At 36.1% G+C, this 20049-nt stretch overlaps 2 protein-coding genes across 5 annotated transcripts in view; one reads left to right on the top strand and one right to left on the bottom strand.

The window, feature by feature from the left end:
- The window catches only part of rnft2.L (ring finger protein, transmembrane 2 L homeolog), a 35165-nt gene extending 24086 nt beyond the window's left edge, over positions 1–11079 (bottom strand). For 2 of the 4 annotated variants that reach the window (XM_018263684.2, XM_018263711.2), the window contains exons 1-5: positions 10925–11018; positions 8595–8748; positions 7114–7622; positions 4470–4546; positions 1467–1567 (exon numbers count right to left, since the gene is read on the bottom strand). In XM_018263684.2, the coding sequence (XP_018119173.1) occupies positions 1467–1567; positions 4470–4546; positions 7114–7622; positions 8595–8668 (761 nt within the window). In that variant the 5' untranslated portion in view covers positions 8669–8748; positions 10925–11018. Of the gene's footprint in view, positions 1–1466; positions 1568–4469; positions 4547–7113; positions 7623–8594; positions 8749–10924 lie in introns of all 4 variants that reach the window. The other 2 variants (XM_018263692.2, XM_018263726.2) reach the window with 2 other exon arrangements.
- Positions 11080–11155: 76 nt separating this feature from the next.
- On the top strand, positions 11156–17153 carry spring1.L (SREBF pathway regulator in golgi 1 L homeolog). The gene is made up of 5 exons (XM_018263736.2): positions 11156–11808; positions 12217–12373; positions 12814–12965; positions 13981–14094; positions 14188–17153. The coding sequence occupies exons 1-5, from the start codon at positions 11698–11700 to the stop codon at positions 14269–14271; spliced, it is 618 nt and encodes a 205-aa protein (XP_018119225.1). The 5' UTR covers positions 11156–11697; the 3' UTR covers positions 14272–17153.
- The last annotated feature ends 2896 nt before the right edge of the window (positions 17154–20049 follow it).

Below are 20049 nucleotides of genomic sequence, written 5' to 3'. Positions count from 1 at the left end.
TTAAATTTCCTGTTCACTGAAATTGTGATTATTTTCCTCTCCTGTTTTATGGTCAGAAATTCATTTGGCAACAACACCAGGTCCCATAGTGAGCATCAACTAAAGAACACAAAATGCACAAGGCCCCCAACCTCTACTTGACAAGCCTATCTCTACTGACTTGACACTTCTCTTCTGATCTACTATGGACTTGTATTTCATTTAAAGGGAAAACTATACCCCCAAAATGAATACTTAAGCAACAGATAGTTTATATCTTATTAAGTGGCATATTAAAGAATCTTACAAAACTGGAATATATGTAAGTAAATATTGCTCTTTTACATCTCTTGCCTCAAACCCCCATTTCATGATGATCTGTGTGCTGCCCCAGAGATCACCTGACCAGAAATACTACAACTCTAACTGTAACAGGAAGAAGTGTGGAAGCAAAAGACACAACTCTGTCTGTTAATTGGCTCATGTGACCTAAGAAGTGTAGTTTGTTTGGTATGTTTGAGTGCACAGTGAATCGTACAATCCCTTATTTTTTTAAAATGGCAATTTTCTATTTAGGATTACCCAATGGCACATACTACTAGAAAAGTATATTATGAAAAATGTTTGTTTACATAAAGCTGGGTTTTACATATGAGTGGTTTCATGCAATATCTTTTTTTTATAGAGACCTACATTGTTTGGGGGGTATAGTTTTCCTTTAACACTGCTTGTCAGTATTAACACTCACTTTTTCCTAATATACTCTGGGCAAAAGGTGAAATCTCAAAATTAAAGGTTGATGACTGATGTTTAAAATGAATAAAAAAAAACAAAAAAAAGTGGAAAATACTCACACAACACAGTGGGGCTAAATGAAAACCTAAAACATAAAAACATATGATTACATAAAGAAACAAAGTGCAAATGAAAGAAAGAAGTGATTGTGGTTTCTGTTTTCTAGAGAAGAGGCAATAAACACCTGTATAATGCATGTCATTGATTTCAAGCACTAATCTGGAAAGTGGGTTCAGAGCAGCAAACTACTTGGGTTAGAGATAGTTTGAGGTTACCGAGATATATTATGGGATTTAGCACATTCGGAGGACAGTATTATTATTATGATAATAATATACAAACATTTGTACTAATGATAGCTATATACTAGGAGCAGAAACTTTATCTTCCCAAAGTAACAAGATACATTTCAGAAGTATATCTGAAAGGCATGCATGTGACAGTGTACAACGAATCTGTGTGAATCTGTATGAATGTTAATGTTATACTAATTCTAATTATACTTCACTATCTTTATTTGCCATGCAGAAAAGTATTTAAAATTTGTTTTATACGTCATAGGAATAATTTTAGGGCACAGCAGATGTACAAAGCTTGATGAAACAAAACATATGCTCAACTCCCATTGGAAAAAAAACAAATGCTGGATTTATTGCATTAACATAATTATAATGTATATGTGTAATACTCACCTGTACTGCAGCTGCTGAGACTGAATGCTATATAGAAGGTAAAGTGTGTTGGCCATCAAGAACACCACAATCCACATAACGGCAAACACAGAACGTTTTTCCTGAGCAAACAAGCACAATGAACTAGTGAGTGTAGAGCAGCAAATGTCTGGTTACTCTTGAAATTGCATATAAACCTATTTAATTCCAGGGTGGTTATTTAAATGGATACGGTCATGGGAATTCATTACTTAATAGTGCTGCTCCAGCAGAATTCTGCACTGAAATCCGTTTCTCAAAAGAGCAAACAGATTTTTCAATATTTAATTTTGAAATCTGACATGGGGCTAGACATATTAGCAGTTTTCCAGCTGCCCCTAGTCATGTGACGTGCTCTGATAAACTCCAGTGACTCTTTACTGCAAGTTGAAGTGATATCAGCCCCTCCCCCCCCAGCAGCCTAACAACAGAACAATGGGAAGTTAACCAGATAGCAGCTCCCTAACACAAGATAACAGCTGCCTGGTAGATCTAAGAACAGCACTCAATAGTAAAATCCAGGTCCCACTGCGACACATTCAGTTACATGAGTAGGAGAAACAACAGCCTGCCAGAAAGCAGTTCCATCCTAAAGTGCTGGCTCTTTCTGAAAGCACATGAACAGGCAAAATGACATGAAATGGCTGCCTACACACCAATATTACAAACTAAAAAAAAAAATAGTTGCTGGTTTAGGAATTAAATTTTATATTGTAGAATGAATTATTTGCAGTGTAAACTGTAATTTAAAAATAAATGTGTAGTGTAATTTAGAAATACAAATTACATAATTAAAAATCATGACTGAATCCCTTTAAACTGATTCACCGTACAGTCTCTTGCTATCACCAAACCGCCGCTCTGAAGCAGAAGTAGCAGGATAAGGCTGCCAATACTAGCATCATTCTTCTGCTTCCACATTTGATTTATAGAGTTATCCTTGAGGTGGGTGCAGGAGCATTGCTTCTGCTGACACTTTACAAAGCTGCACTAAGGCGAATACCACATGGGGGGGGGGCAACCCTCAGGCTCCCAACTCTGACTTTCTTCTTCGCCTGCACCCAGAACCATTGTGTTAGCCCGAGTGCAAGCACATCTGGTGGGTTTTGGTGCAAAAAAATGCAAACTCTAGTGTATAGGAACTGAAATCCACTGCATGTGCACCCAGGGTGGCATAATGGTTCCAGGTGCATATAAAAAACAAGGTTAATCTCAGAGTTGGGATTGATTCTTGGCCTGCGCTTTTCCACAGGCCAAAATCAGCCCCATGTGGCATTGGCCTAAGAGTGCAAAATGGATGTTCTACTAGCAACTTAGTAAGTAAAGAGAGAGAAAACGAGGAAAAGAATCATGCTGCTTATTTATCTTACAGGTGCTAGGCAAATATTAAAGGGGTTGTTCACCTTTGAGTTAATTTTAATATGATGTAGAGAGCAATATTTTGAGACAATTTGGTTTTCATTTTTTATTATTTGTGTTTTCTGAGTTCGCTATTTATTCAGCAGCTCTCCAGTTTGCAATGTCAGTAAAATTGGTTGCTAGGGTCCAAATTAACCTATCAACTATGCACTGCTTTTAATGAGAATATGGAATATTAATACAGGAGGTTCTGAAAAGAAAGAGGAGTAATAACAATAAATTTGTAGCCTTATAGAGCATTTGTTTTAGAAAGGGTCATTGACCCCCATTTGAAAGCTAGAAAGAATTAGAAGAAGAAAGCAAATAATTCAAAAACTATACAAAATAAAAAATAAGACACAACTCATGTGACCTAAGAAGTATAGTTTGTTTGGTATGTTTGTGTGAACAGTGAATCGTACAATCCCAGGGGGCAGCCCTTATTTTTTTTTTTTAAAATGGCAATTATCTATTTAGGATTACCCAATGGCACATACTACTAGAAAAGTATATTATTATGAAAAATGTTTGTTTACATTTTTTATACTATCCCACTCTTGCCCCCAAAAGTAAAAAATAGGATCAGTGTACAAGAGGAAGACAAGCTCAAAATTCTAAACACACATTTGTATTCAAGTTAGCTTGAAGTTTGAATTTATTGTCCATTTATGTTTTTTTTCCTTTCTTTTAAATCTGTCCAGCTTGAAATGTAAAATGCTATCTAGCTACAGGCCTCACTGATGCTGGCAGCTAGCAGACAGATCATAGTTGCTAGATGTGTATTGTAAATAATATTTGTAAGCACTAATCTATTAACCCAGTTAAAAACCAGGCTGGAGAGGGACAGGAGAGAAAGACAAATAATAAAGGGACTTTTACACAGATATGCATATTAACTCTAATTATACAAATGTATTTAAAATAGAGTTTGGTGTCCCTGGCAACCAGAAAGCAAATTTTTCCTGAAGTAAGATATTTATAGTTAGCAATAATTTTAGTTTTTAAGATCCTCTTCTATTTATCCTCCACTCTACTATAAACCACTAACGGGGGAATGTAATAAAAGTCGCAAAGAGCAAAACAATTCGCACCAATAAGAACAAAAATTCACATCTCGCAATGTAATATTGTTTCTTGAACTATTATATTGCAAATTTTAATTGCGCACTCTTAAGAAGTGCTTGAAGGTGTCGTAAACTTTTGGAGCAAACAGAACGACTTTTTCAGTAAGAAGTTTTATTATATTGACTGCGCTTTGGAGCATACTATAAAATTCGTAAACGGTCTTCCACTGTTGGAAGTTGTCGCTAAACAGTTTCCGGGCTTGCAAAAGCTATATTAAATTCGCGCAAAGCAATACTTGTTCCCGCAAAGGCATAACTTTTCGCATTGCGAATAGTTTTTGCATTACCGACTTTTATTGCATTCCCCCTTAACTGACCAAATGGTGGTTTCAATTTCCAGAGAGCTACACAAAACAATTACATCATTCAGAATCCAAAATAAACACCAATTACAAATATCTAGATACCACTAAAATGAATTTCAAAGTAAACTATCCCTTTAAATGGTTAAACTGTGCCTTACCTGTAGAGACACTTGGTGTCTGACAGAGGAATTTGCATAAGCAAAGGTACTGGCCATTCCAATACAAACAGCTATCCCTAGAGAAGATCATAATCCATATTAGTATTGGATCTGTCTTACAAATTGGATTAAAAAATGAATATTTATGCTTGGTGCTCAATATTATTTTCATAATTTTTTTTACATAGCGCCAGCAAGTTACACAGCCATTTACAATCATTTTAGAACAAACAAATAAAATGTAATAAGTTCACCAGCCCATAGTAAATGTTCTTTGGCATGCTATGCTATATCTATAATAATGTCTACATACTGTATCTAGCTGCTACAATTCAGAAGGTTCTTAATTCATATTGTTTTCAAGACAAATAAGGTCACTTACTGCCCTGGCTAGTTATACATGAGAAAAAAAACAGATATTCTTCTGTACTTAAAGGGGTTGTTCACCTTCCAAACAGTTGATTTCAGATTGTTCACCTGAAATAAAAACTTTTTCCATTTGTTTTCCATTTTTATTCATTACTGTTTTTCCAAGATTGAAGTTTAAAGGAGAAGGAAAGTCAAAAATCAAGTTCAGCTCTAAATATTGCCAATAAAGAGACTATATATGTAACACCAAACATTCCCTCATTAGTTTCTTTCTCAATATTAGTGCTGCAATCAAAGTTTAAGCATGTATATAAAATCATACCCTGGTTGCAGTCTGAAAATTGCTCTGAATAGGACACACATGCGCAATAGTTTGCAGTAGGGCCCTGCGCATGTGCACTAGAATCCGGTGGGTTCCCTGTGTAGCGAAGATGACGCGCATAAGATGGCACCACGGGGTCATGAAGAAGGCGCACGCGCAGTAACGAGGAAGCACAGGGCAAAAATGATACGCCTATTTGAAAATGGCTGCCCCAAACTTTATACTGTGGGAAATCTTCAAGACTCTGGTGTGCAAAAGCGGTTATGAAGTTACAGTTTTTAATCTGGCATTTCAGGAGGAGGCTTGATGTCACACATAATGGGGTAGGTTTATTTTTTTTAGTTTCCTTCTCCTTTAACGTTTAATGTCCTACATCTAGTGTTTCGGTATAGGAGATTCTGTTTCAATGTGCTACATTAGTGGATACATTTCTCAGCAGGGTCTGTGAATTATAATATTAGCAACTATTGTATCAATTAGAACAGCTGCCTTTAATGAAACAGGGATTCTGCAGGACCAAAGCTAAGAAATGTATCAACTAAATGTATCAATTTAACAGTTTACAGGGTTGGCAACATCTCCTCCAAGAGCTGCTTTAGAAGTTGAAAAATGAAACTTTACACTTTAATATATCATATCCAATATAATTGCAAGTCTTCATTTCTGGTGAACAATCTAAAACAAACTGAACTAAAAAAAAAAAAAAAGTGTTGGAAGGTGAAAAACCACTTTAAAACAGGAATTCTTCAAAGGCAACTATAGCCCCGGTTCTATGCTTTTATTTTAACATACAAAAAGGCAGCAACCCTATAACACTGACCCAAGCCATTGACCTGGAAGAGGAGGAGCACTTCAAAGTACTACCATATATATTGTTTTGTATTGTTTAATTGAGTGACATAAAGCTGTTGAAATGTAAAACAATAACATAACATTTATTTATATACACATATATGCAGGATAAATCATATTAGTACTTCAGGTCAAAGCACCATATTTAAGAAGTACTTACATTAGGGTTAATGGTTCAGAATAGAATGCTCTAAATGATTCCCAGATTCAGTTTTATGGCAAACAGCCTTTCTTACATTGAGGTAAATAACTTTCATGGCATTCAGCCTGTAAGACCACTGACTTGGAATATTGACAGGCACAGTAAATTATTGGAAGGTTTCCACCACACGATCAAACAATTTCTCACTCACTGTGCTACAGCCTTGGATTTGAGACAAACTCTTTGTTACTGCTATTGACTAGTAGCCAGCAATAAGTAATTCAAGGAAATATATATGATTATTGCACATTGGTGTAACTTTTTCTATTCTTTTCATAAATGGACAAAAAAACAGCTCTGAATAGTTCATCATCTATTTAAGACCACAAGAAGATGGTGAATATGGAGGTAATCAATTCAAAGACTAACAATGTAAAAGCATAAATTAATCTGAACATTTTTTTTTTTTTTTTTTTTGAAAGAGTATATTTTGCACAATCAAGATACTTCTTAAACCATCAGAGCTTGGGGGCAACAAATACAAAACGAATGTACAGAAAAGCGGAAATGCGATATACAAAATCAATATCTTTTGCACATATAGCACTTTGTCTGTGTAACGTATACCCACACAATAATTTGTTTGTTTTTATGAAATAATCTCAGAAGAGTGTGACTGGTGATATTGTTACACTTGATTAATGAATGTCTGTGGCCTCAGTAAAATATGTACTCATACATATATGGAAGGTAAAAGGATTGGAAAATAAACCCTACTTAACTAATATAAATATGTACTTAGTTTTTTATTTTGAGTTTGCATTTGTATTTTTGTAATGACTCTCAGATCTGGCACAGATTTAAAGAAGAGAATACGCACAGACTGAAAGCTAGATTTATGCAGTTCCATATTCATGAACTATAGATCAGCCAGTTTTAAATCTGCTGGTGACACTTACCAAGCTTATGCTGAAAGCAGACTTTAGCCATTAATATGAGTATAAATGGAAGCCCCTTCTGTAGCCAGGAGACAATGGCCCTGAGCTCAGACAGGGCTGGTGCAGGAGTACCATGCTCATCACTGCTCTCTTCTCTGTGTCGCTCTGAAGTGGCTGCATGTAGCAGGGAGGATCGGGAGTGAGAGTGCTGAAAATGGTGCTGTTGGTGATGTGGTGGTGGCTGTGGCTGCTGCCGGTGGTGCGGATGATGATGGTGGTGATGATGAGTAAAGGGGCTTAATTCTGAGTGTGTGCTGGTCTCCTCTCTCAGTGGTGGAGTCATCTGTATAAACACTTCACCCCCACCAGCTGAGGATCCCAAAACTAATCCAGACTGTACTGTAATGGGACCCGGCTGCAGTCCTGCCAAACTGGAAAACAAATTCTGAGTTGAAGCAGGATCTTGCTTCAGTCCATTGAATACTCCATCCTCCATATTAGCATCCGAACTCAAGTTCTGGTTACGGTTCCTTTGAAAAAAGGGTTTCAGAGTTTAATTGAGAAGTAAGAAGTGTACCCTGTTTCATAGATTGGTTTCCTCAACAGCAGATGTTATGATACTTCTGATATTCACAAAAGCATACATTGGCAGAGATGATGCAGTGGCATATTGGATTCTTAGACAATATATTTATATTGGTTTGGAATTCTGGCCTGCCAAACAAGTATTGAGAAATCACCTGAAATAATATTATTAGTATGTGTATAGCTAGCGTAAGTTAGCCTCTGTTTATTTAATATTTTGTGTGCAGTGGCACACACATTTAGTAGACTGATACAAAGTAAAAAATGGATACTGGATAATTAAACGTGAATAAGTTTGGGGTGTGCCAACATCGTCTTACAGCAGGATTGTGCTGCATAAATTCAGCTATAAGAGAACCAACCACTGTGAATTTTTACAAATTATCCAGTAGCTACTAGGTCTGGTGGTGCCCTGACTTCAGCATAACCCTTCCCTGATGAGCCGCACGTGTACAGACAGCCCTGCTGTATTGCACATGAACCAGTCGCTGAAGAAAAAGGTAACGCCCCCCCCTGAATAGTTGTACCTTATATCACAAGACACCTTACCTCCATAAGAAATAATAGGCACTAGGTTTGTCAAGGTGCAGTAGCCCATAGCAGCCAATATGAGGTTTGATTTAAACAGGTGAGTAATAAATTGTATTTTGTATTTTAAACATTCAAGCTATTTTAAAATCCAAGTATTTTTACAAGTTGACTTTTAAAAATGAATGGAATAATGTGATCTTCGAGGCATTTACGTTTTTTTCCTGGAAATAAATGTGTTCAACTTTTCGACATTCAAGTTTTTACTGTATCAATTCAGTTCATTGGGTTTATTTGAGATTTCAAGTTATCTGCCGTAATTAAATTCCAATATAATGAATATGCACAATTATGATAATTTATTTTACATTATGTGCATTTATTCTCACCTTTCTGGAGGAGGGTTGTCTGTGAGGCTGCTGTGTCGTCTCTGCATTGTCTTTAGAACCTTAAAACAATACATTTACAATGCACTGTCTAAGGAGGAAGGCAGAAGGCACTGAGCTTCGACTTACATGAGCAGTCTTCTTCCAAAATGAATTTCTATAAAAGATCCATTTGGTAAGGATTAATGTAACATTAAATATCAAAATACAACACATGCATAATATATATATATATATATATATATATATATATATATATATATATATATATATATATATATATATATATATATATATATATATATATATATATATATATATATATATATATATATATATATATATATATATATATGTTCAAAAAGTACCTGCACTTTAACCCTCTCAGTTCGTAGTGGGTGCCCGGTCAAATGATATTATGCAGCTTTTCAAGATGGACCAGCACTCCAGTTTATTCAATCAAACGTGAATATTTATTTGAATAGTCACTCTCGTGTCCAACGTTTCGGCCCACATCTGGGCCTTTATCAAGGCCCAGATGTGGGCCGAAACGTTGGACACGAGAGTGACTATTCAAATAAATATTCACGTTTGATTGAATAAACTGGAGTGCTGGTCCATCTTGAAAAGCTATATATATATATATATATATATCTCTATCTCCTTGATAGAGCTGGAGCACCCACATACAAACTTATCAGCTGCCTGGGTGCTGGTTATATAATATAAACCAAAAGCAAATAAACCGCACTAACAGGACTTAGATTAGTGCAAAAATTGTGTAAGTTTTGGCTCCTACACTCAAGCCTTCTTCAGGCTCACTTCCATTATATAACCACCACAATTTTTGCACTAATATAAGTCCTGTGAGTGCAGTTTATTTGCTTTTATTTTTTATAAAAAAAATTATGTACATAAATACTAACTTTTTATTCCATTTAAATATTTAGCAGGAAAATGTTTTGGTGCCCTTTCTCAACCTTTACCAAGAACCTGTTAAATATTTTAAATGGGATAAAGTTATGTTTATACAAGCTTTTTCTTTTCTTTCCAGAGTGTACCAATACCAAGTGACCATATTGAAAGGACTGTTTGGTAGCATGCAAATTTAAATTATTAATGAATGTATCAGTATGTTGAAAGACTGCAAGTTTAATTATATATACTATAAGCACACACTGTTTTGGGTGGTGATAACATAAGTAAGTATGCTACTAAGACCGTTCAATGGGATTCAACATAGAAAGGCCACAACACTGTGGGAGCAATTTGCAAACCTGCACGGTTTCATTATCAGCCCCTGCTCCCCATTTAATCAGACCATGCTCGCAATGCATTTTCAATAAGTGTTCTATGATTGTGTCCATATTTCCATGCTTCTAGTTCTAATCTGTGAGCTGCATAGGGTTGCCATCTGTTCTGTTTTGACCTGAACAGTTCGGTTTTTGTAAGGCCTGTTCGGGTCTGAACCTTCTGACTTTCAGCCTTATGAAACCCTAACAATAATCTGGCCAATACATGAAAAGCATTTAAATATTAAAGGCCATCATACATGGGCCAATAAAAGCTGCTGACAGACCGACGCGCATCCCTAATCGTTATCTGGCAGATGTTGATCGGACAGGGTAAAAAATTCACGTCGGATCATGGCCGTATCCATTCCTTGATGTGGTCCTGCGATCTGACAGCCCAGCCCGTATTGCCTCCATTCTGATCCGATTGTTGGGCCCTAAGGCCCATGATCGGATCAGCCCGATATTGCCCACCTCAATGTGGGAATATCGGGGAGAGATCCGCTCGATTGGCAACCTCAACATGGCTTAGTTACCATCAAGTACAGTTCATTTCTTATTATTACATATACAAAAAAAAAGCAAATCAATAAAAAACAAGTGTTTTTCTAAAGCATTGCTGTATTTCAGAGCTTTCGGGATAACGAATATCTGTAAAATAGATCTCATAACTGTAACTAGAGGATTGGGCTTAATCATCAAGCAGAATATAGCTAGAGATTGGGTTGCCACCTGTGTGGGTTGAACACTTTAAAACATGGAGAATACTTGATAGAAATCCAGCCAATAGCATCTAAGTGATGCAATAACCTTGCTCTGGTGTCATAACTCCACCAACATCATTATGCCCACCTCTGATGTCATCATGCCTGTTCCTACATCACTACCCCACCCCCCATGTTTGGGTTTAGCCATCAGCAAAGGTGGCAACCCTAGAGCTGCACCACATGACTTCGCACATAGGAATATTTGTGAAGGGAAGAACATGCATGGCTAAACTCACATTCATGTTGTAAACTCACATTCATGTTGTAAACTCACATTCAATTTGTATTAGGCCATCAATCCATCGCAACAAAAACAGCAACATATTCTCTCCCCAAACACACACATTACCTTCTGCACTCCACCTTATAGCATTTCCAGCGGCGCAAGCGCAATACAGTCTATGCTGTTTAACCAATCAGGAAAACGTGACAGATGGTTGGCTGAGCGAGGTCACGTGGGAAACAGCGCGGCCAATGAACTCCATAAACTGTACTGTCGCCATAGAAACGCCCGGCAAGAGCCGGAAGCAAAATATTAGGAGTTCCGGGATACTTAGTGGTTTCTGTTTTGGGTAGATTAAAAGACGATATCGAGGGTCATTTTCTATAAATTCGTTGTTAAGTGCTTTTTTTTAAGTGGCAAAAGCAAAATAAAGTGCGCCGTTTAGGGGGATGTGATACAATTCCGGGCTGAGTGAGGAAATTGAGATGGCGTTTTTGTTTCTATGGCTGGGTTACCTTGCGCGGGGTTCCAACTTCCAGCTCATATAGTCTGTAATATATGTAAATTGATGTTAATTAGATATATGTCGGAGCCTATAAAGTAAAGGCCTGGGTCGGTGTCCGATCAGACTCCAGCTCGTAAATAAATAAAAACATTGCAATTAGCAACACACGTGGTCAAAGAAAAATAGGAGACCTTTAGATCCGTGTCATGAAACTACGATTTGCCTCACTCGCCATTCCATTATTTGTTTAGAACATCAGAATCCTGTTCAGGATCCTCTTCCTTGTAATGCAGTGAGTAGGGAAACGTTTAGTTTTAGAATGGACCTTTTCGTATCTATGATTTGGAGGAAGATCCTGCGAAAGAGATGGGTTCTTGGTGTTGTTTTCGGCCTGTCCCTCATTTATTTTCTGAGCAGCAGCTTCAAGCAGGTGAGTATCAAATCACACAAACTATCAAAATAATATTAATTCTAAACTTATTTAGCCTCTTAAATGTCTAATGCAGGTAGGGTTGCCACCTGGCCGGTAAAAATAATGGTTGACCCCAATGTTGTCAATAGGGAAAAAAGATAAATATATAGGATGGCCGGTATTTTTTTTCCAGAAAAGGTGGCAACCCTAAATGCAGGATAAAACTAGTATAGAATATTACAGATTGCAAAACACAGTATGCCGTATCTCGCCTGTGTTTCTCCATTCAGTTCCGTGCAATGGCAAACCGAATAGAAGTAAATGGCTTAGGTTACTTGTGCTTTCCCCTCTAGTGGCATGTGAAAGTTCCGGTGTGTAGAAGCCTTTACTATTTATATCCTTATATTGTTAACTTTCTTTATTCAGGAAGAAAGAACTGTGAGAGACAGAACCCTTCTGCAGGCAGGGGATCAAGATCAGAACATACAATGGAGAATCCAGTTCAATTTGGGAAACAGCAGCCACATAAGTAACCAGTGCCGGAACTCTGTGCAAGGCAAATTGCTCATCGCAGATGATATGGGTAATAATAAATTAAACGTGGTTAAAGTTCGATTTTCTATTTCCCTATGGAGTAGCCCAGTGTTGCAGGTTTTATAATAACATTTGGGTAGACATTTTAATTATTTTGCAATAAGAAGAGCAGTTTCAAATATATGGCTGGTAAATAAAAAGAAAATAAGGTCCCATGACTTTAACTTCTCGTAAATATATGTATGTATATACATACATATATATATATATATATATATAAGTAAATAACCCACTAAATGTACCAAAAAGGGATTTCAAAATATACAGCGCCTACTCATTTAATTCTGGCTATTGTAAACTTGAATTTAATGTATTTGTCGTTTAGATGGTCTGCACAGTATAAAATAATATAAGAAGTGTAGAAGTAATTTTAACATGTTTTGTTATATTTCCAAATATTTACATATTGACTGTTTTGTGTCTTTTCAGGTTACATTTGTGAGCGTAAAGAGCTCTTAGCAAATGGATGCTGCAACATAAATGTGGCCAGTACTAAACTGTACAGCTGTGAAACGTGCCTGCCCAATGGGTGCTGCAGTTTGTATGAGTTTTGTGTATCCTGCTGCTTGCAGCCTAATAAGGTGTGTAGCTGCTTCATTTCATAAGTAACATTTGCAACTTCATGTTTGTGTGGCACAATACGCAAGTCACTCTTGCCTCCTGTTATGAAACTGAATAGTACTAATTAAAAAAAAAAAACATTTTGGTTACCCATAAATATTCAAAATCACATGCTAATCATAATCTGCAAATATGGATTTATAATATGAAGCAGAGGCTTAAACACTTTTTTTGGTGTTACTGTTCCTTTAAAATGATAGGAGCTAGATATATTGCCAGTTCCCCAGCTGCCCCAAGTCATGTGACTTGTGTTCTAAACTTGTCTTTAAAGGAAGAGAAACACCAAATAATAAAAAAAAAAGTTGTAAAGTAATTAAAATATAATGTACAGTTGCTATGCACTGGTAAAAGTTATGTTTTTTCTTTAGAAAGACAACTATAGTTTATGTAAATAGGCTACTATGTAGCCATGGAGGCAGCCGTTCAGGCTAAAAAGGAGAAAAGGCACAGGTTAGTTAGAAGATAACAGATAAGCCCTGTAATAGAATACAATGGGATTCTACAGAGTGCATCTGGTATCTGCTATGTAACCTGTGCTTTAAATGGCAGCTTGTTTAAATAAACTATAGTAGTCTTTATAGTAGTACAACTCACCTGTATTACCAGTGCTGGACAACACAGTACATTATATTTTCATTACTCTTAAACACTTTTTTTGGTGTTACTGTTCCTTTAAAATGATAGGAGCAGATAGAAAATGTCGCACATCTATGGACAGGCTGGCAGTAGGCTGATAATCACTATTAATATGCAAATTAAAAAGAAATAAGTGTAAGCGAAGAACTTAAGACGTTACTATTTTTCACATTTCACTATTTGTGTTTAGCATAATGAGTACAATAAATCAAGTGTTGCATAAAGAAAACACCACTAAAGTTAAATCATAATGCATAGTGCATTTTCTATTATGTTTCTTCACATTTTCACTTTTTTTTCCTTGTTAAATTTGCCATGTGCGGCTTTTTTATCTTCTAGCAACTTCTACTGGAACGTTTTCTAAACAGAGCAGCAGTGGCTTTTCAGAATTTGTTCCAAGCAGTTGAAGATCATTTTGAGTTGTGTTTGGCCAAGTGCAGGACTTCGTCACAGGTGCGTCTGTCATAATTTTTCTTTATACTACCGAATCAGCTGCATAAGTCTCCTAAGTTATGAAATCTCTTTTTTTCTTCTGTTTCTGTTCAGAGTGTTCAGCATGAGAATACCTACCGCAATCCTGTTGCCAAGCACTGTTATGGGGAAAGTCCTCCTGAGCTTCTTCCCATCTGATTGCAACACTTCTGTCATCTGCAGTGCAAACTGTGAAGAAAAGAGGAAAGAATTTGCTGACCATGTATACCATCCTTCCAGCTCCATCCAACCTTTATAAAATCCAAACGGTCTATGTTCTTGAAATCTTCAATCATGAGGAGAAGCTCGATATTCCCTGTAGGAATGTAACAGTGGTGTTAATAATTTGATGCCGAGCTGCATAAGCTTAATAAAGCTGTATGGAGTATACTAATACAAGAGAGCATATAACTCTCAACATCTCATCAGCCCAAAGGAAGGAGTTAGTGGTGCTCTTTAAGTAAGTACAGCTCTTCTTGATGACAAAAAAAGAGAGAACCATATTTTATTTTAATGATGAGGGTCAGTTTTCAAATCCTAGGACACTATGTTTAAACAAATTATCCCTTATTGCAATGAATACTATAATTTAAAAAAATATATTTTTAATTGTTTACATCAAAATAAAAGGTATGCAGTCCTTGAAAAATATGAGGTTCCGTTACAAAATGAATATTACTTTGCAGGAGTAAAATGTACTTGTCTCTCAAATGTCACCGTTAAAGGGTTGAATTCAATTATGTGCATTATAGTAAAACACTTTGTCTAGAGATTAAAGGTTGAATGCTCAGATCACTATACACAGTGTCATACATCGGCCAGCAATAGCAGTACACTACCTTCACCAACAGATGTCCTCAACCATCTGTACCTACAGAATGACTAGTTCAAGCAATTATCTCTCATAAGATCAGATTTTTGTCTTACACTTGCTCCATATATTGGATCGCAAACAAAAGTCATTTTGATTTAAAACCACTTTGCAATAAAGCCTCAAATGGTGTGCTTTAGTATTCTTTCTGGCATTTTAGAACTGTATTCTTTTATTGGGAAAATAAATGAAAATTAAATAAAGAGTCAGCATATTACACATGAATGAAGGTTTACTTGCTGGCATATAGTACATTGAGCATAAAAACGGTGTAATGTTCGGCACAGTAGCGGCTAATCATAGCCGTTGCCCAGAATGTGGGTAATGTGTAAAGGCAATTGGCATGTCTTTAGCCCCTGTCTTTTTATTTTGTTGCAATTAAATAAGTTGCTTGTATATACATTTTTATAGAATTAGTGTCTTGTTTTCTCCCTCCACAGCGGAAAGTTATTTATTAAAAGTAACATGATTTGTATATTTTTACAATTTGTGAGTGAAGTGGTGTCTGAATAGAGCCTTAAAGGAATAGTAAAATATTTGTTCCTGTTTCATTTAAAAGGGCATTAAACTGCAGTGGATCTCTTGTTCAGATAAGATTCTCATATCGTATATCCTATATCAATGCAATTTCATACAGCAAATATGGAACAAAATGCAATGTTTTTGTTTATAGTGTGTTTATTAATCTATTTTATTTATTGTATTTTATGCGCAGCAAAAAGCACAACAGACCTCTCAGTCAGATCAATATAGGATATCTGCACTATAATTGTTGATTCCTTTGCTATAAATGGAAAATATAGCATATTATTCCAATACCATGTTAAGACATTTTTTTTAACAAAGCAACACACATGATTAATTCATTCATACACATCTTGAATGCTATCTCCCACTATTCTGCCTCCTCTACATAATTGCTTACTTGTCACTCAGTAGAGGCTGTTTATCAGAAAAGTGTATCAGTAGTATGGTAATTGCCACTCAAAAATCTGTCATTGTTTTTTCCAGTGTGATGGGATGAAAAATACAAGGGATTCTGTCATGATTTTTATGGTGTAGTTTACCATAGGTTACTAAATTGCACTGTCTGTATTGTAAATAATTAATTCAACCATTTAAAATGTTATTCTTGAACTAATAAATGTATGTTTTCTAGTTTTAATGGTGGTGTATAGGCAGCCATCTCAGGTCATTGTGTCTGATCTTGTGCTTTCAGAAAGAGCCAGCACTTCACAATGCAACTGCTTTCAGATAAGCTATTGTTTCTCCTATGCAATGTAACTTAATCACTTGGGTGAGCTGGACTTTGGTGTTTTAACGTTGAGTGCTATCCTTATATCTACCACTAACTTATAGCACAGCTGAAAGAGTGACTGAAGTCTTTTAGAGCACATCTCATATGACTTGGAGCACCTGGGAAACTGACAATAAGTCTAGCCCCATGTCAAATTTCAAAATTAAATATAAAAAAAAATGTTTGTTCTTTTAAAAAATGGATTTCAATGCAGAATTCTGCTGGAGCAGCACTATTAACATATGCATTGTAAAAATACATTTTCCCGTGACAGAATCCCTATAACAAATGCATATTAGGAAAGTTCATCTATAAAATAAAGATTGGTGCACAGGATACAAAGGGCCACTGCAACATTACACATTTATTACCTAAAACAAATGTTATGTCTGTTTGTTCTTCAGCATCCAACTATAGCTGAAATCTATTTAATTGTATTGTGGCAAAGAATTAAAAAAAAAAATCCACTCTTAAGGTTGCTGCAGACGATTAAAAAAAGTAGTGCATGTATACCACTGCTTTCAGATTTATTCACAGCAGGGATACAATGCTAATTGTCAGTGAGTAACAGGAAGATCACTTTTCGGTATGCCTTCAGGTTTACTGTCTTTGTGCTCTTTTCTTTGTGTAAAATAAGGTTAGCGAGCATTTTTCTGAGTCAGTATTTGATGATTTTGGTTTGTAGCTTTTCTTTTCCTTTCATTTTTGTGTGTTTCTACTGCATTTTATACATTCAGAAAAGTTAGTATTTGATTTGTTTTCTGGATATACTTAAATTTGCAAAATAAAATATTTTGAGGGTCATCAACACCAATCATGTAAATGAATGCAATTTATGACTACAAATAAAATGTATTGCATTTCTATAAAAAATGTTCCTCCGCAGCTTTAATATATTTAGGCAAAGGAGATATTTACAGGGGAACTATCACTAAAATATAAACGTCATCATACTGAAATACGTTTTCAAAATATAATAGATTAAAAATACTGTACAATTTCTTTACCTGTACATTACCTTTAAAGAAAAATACTGTACCATTTCTGAAATAATTAAGTTACTCTTCACTAGTTCCCTCTCGGCATCTGTCGCTTTTTATGCAGGAGTCAGATTTGACTGACAGTTAGGTTTAATACAGCATTGGGGGGGGGGCTCCTTTTACCTAGAGGATGTGTATTAGAGCTCACCTTTTTAAGACCACCAACTCTTAAAATCCTGCTCTCTGCCTTTAAAGGAGAAGGAAAGGTTAAAACTAAGTAAGCCTTATCAGAAAGGTCCATCTAAATATACCAGTAAACGCCCAAAGTAGTGCTGCTCTGAGTCCCCTGTCAAAAGAAACACTGCATTTCTTTCCTTCTATTGTGTACACATGGGCTTCTGTATCAGACTTCCTGCCTTCAGTTTAAAACGCATTGCCCTGGGCAAGAGCATGCTCAGTTTGCTTCTCTTCCCCCACCCCCTCCCTTCTCTACTGTAATCTGAGCCCAGAGCAGGGAGAGACTCATGCAGGAAGTGATGTCACACCACGTTAATACTGCAGCTCCTATACTAAACAAACAGAGAGTTTCTAGAGCTTTTTACTCAGGTATGGTAAAACATTCTACAGAATAAATATAGCATTCTAGCTTGTGCTATTGCAGCTAATCTATTGGCAATAAAATGCCTCGGTAGCTTTCCTTCTCCTTTAACATTTGTGCCAAAGTCATTTATTTTGTTTGTGCCTGAATTAGTTATTTGAGTGAGCTCTAATACATCTGCTAGAAAATGGAGCCCCACCTAAAAGCTATATTAGATCTGTCAATCAGAAATGGTACAGCATTTTTAATTGGTTATATTTAGAAAGATTCTTATTTCACTATGATGAAGCTTATTATCGTTTTTCATTTTTGTGATTGATCCCTTTTTAAGTTCAAACTGTCATCTTGCAGAATCTAAGTTCTCTGCATGGCTGAAAGCCCAGCTCATATGCACAAAGAACAACATGGTTGCAGGTAGCAGGCAATTATTTTCACTTTTCATTCTGCACTTTCTAGATGTCACTGCACTCCTCACATTCCCCCTTCTCTCCTCACACTCTATAATTGTGTATGTCTTTGCACCTGGGTATTAGGTCCCCCATCCTGGCACATACACACGATTTTGTGGTGATACACAACTTGCCTTTATTACAGTGTCCACAAAATGGCTCCTGCCTTCTTGCTGTAATTGTGAATTCCATGACTGAAGGAAACAATATTTAAATAATATATAAAGTGTAAGAAATGTTTATTTTGCCCAGCTAACATAATAGAAAGGGATTTGGAATTATTTCTTAGGGTGACAGGTTCCCCTTTAAAACACACAATTTAATCCTGTTTCATGTTTCCAGGATATTCACTCTGCATGAAATCCATTTCTGTGCTCAGCTTCCATAACCTTATCAATATACTTGGACATTTATTTCATTCAACCTGTGCTTGCTTGTTAATACTTTTGTTTTTTTTTATAATACAAATAAAATATAACTTCACATATTATATCAGGCAATTGCTTACATTTGCTAAAATGGCACATGTTAGAATACAGGCGTGTGTGAAAGCATAATGAACCAGGCAAAGGAATTCACAAACTGCAAAGTATGCAACTAGAATGACTCCATATTATAGTTTTTTGGAAGTACATGGATACCACCGACTGATACAGTCAAGCAGATTTTAGTAGGGATGCACTGAATCCACTATTTTGGATTCGGGCGAAACCCCAAATCCTTCGAGAAAGATTTGGCCGAATCCAAATCTTAATTTGCATATGCAAATCAGGGGTGGGAAGAGGGAAAAAAATTTTACTTCCTTGTTTTGTGACAAAAAAAAATTCCCTCTCTTTGCATATGCAAATTATATTTCAGATTCGCTTCGGCCGGGCAGAAGGATTCGACCAAATCCTGGATTTGGTGCATCCCCTAAATTTTAGTACTATGACTTATTGTAAAGTTTATATTGTTCTGCACCCCATAGGATCAGATTTGCGCCTACAAATTCAAATGTCTCTTTAATAACGTTTTTTTCTACAGAATTGCAGAGTTTTATCATTTTAGTAATCATGAACAAATGACCTATAGAAGCATGGCATTGATTAAAATATCATTAAAATCTCAGTGTCTCATGAGCATTAAGGAGGTAATGAGATACCCAAACTGATGGCATATCAAGTGGTATCATAATTATTTCGATGTATTAGAAGGGCACACATGGTGCCGGAACTTAAATCGCCCATTTCTGAAAAGATGATTATACCGCTTAGTAACACAATAGACCAACTCTTTCTGTCCTCCTTTCACCACCAAATTCCGAAAAGTTGATTAATGACAGGAACAGATTTTAGGTTCATCCTTTCTTCCTTCTACTAACGTGTGGCTGCCATTGCTGTTCATGCAATCTATACTAGCTAATGAAAATGTTCTGTTATCCCAACTTGGCAGTGCCTTTGGCACTCTTGGACTGTCAGACAGATGGTAGAAGATGAGCATGTCGTCTTAAAGAATGTCTACAATCTGTCTGACAAAGGGCCGTATCAGAAAACCTAACATGTTGGCCTCCATTAAAACAAGATAGCAATTTTCTTTAAATTAAAATGTATTTGCCATTTTGACATATTTTTAATTACTGCAAATTGTGCCCGTCGATGTAGTGATTATGCATTTGCAAAATGACAAAGTAACGTTAATGTCGGCAGATTTCGTAGCCTTCCAATCAGCCATTAGAGTCTCTCTGCAATTGAAAAATAACACTG

Source organism: Xenopus laevis, chromosome 1L, assembly GCF_017654675.1.
Source record: "Xenopus laevis strain J_2021 chromosome 1L, Xenopus_laevis_v10.1, whole genome shotgun sequence".
Classification (NCBI taxonomy): Eukaryota; Metazoa; Chordata; class Amphibia; order Anura; family Pipidae; genus Xenopus; species Xenopus laevis.
The sequence above is the reverse complement of the archived record's forward strand: the minus strand, read 5'-3'. Positions and strand labels throughout refer to the sequence as shown.

Bases quoted from the DNA above. Each gene is read 5' to 3' on its own strand.
- spring1.L (XM_018263736.2), top strand. From the start codon at position 11,698: ATGGACCTTTTCGTATCTATGATTTGGAGGAAGATCCTGCGAAAGAGA. The intron at 11,809-12,216 runs GTGAGTATCAAA...TTCTTTATTCAG, and splicing joins TGAGCAGCAGCTTCAAGCAG to GAAGAAAGAACTGTGAGAGA. The intron at 12,966-13,980 runs GTGTGTAGCTGC...TTTATCTTCTAG, and splicing joins GCTGCTTGCAGCCTAATAAG to CAACTTCTACTGGAACGTTT.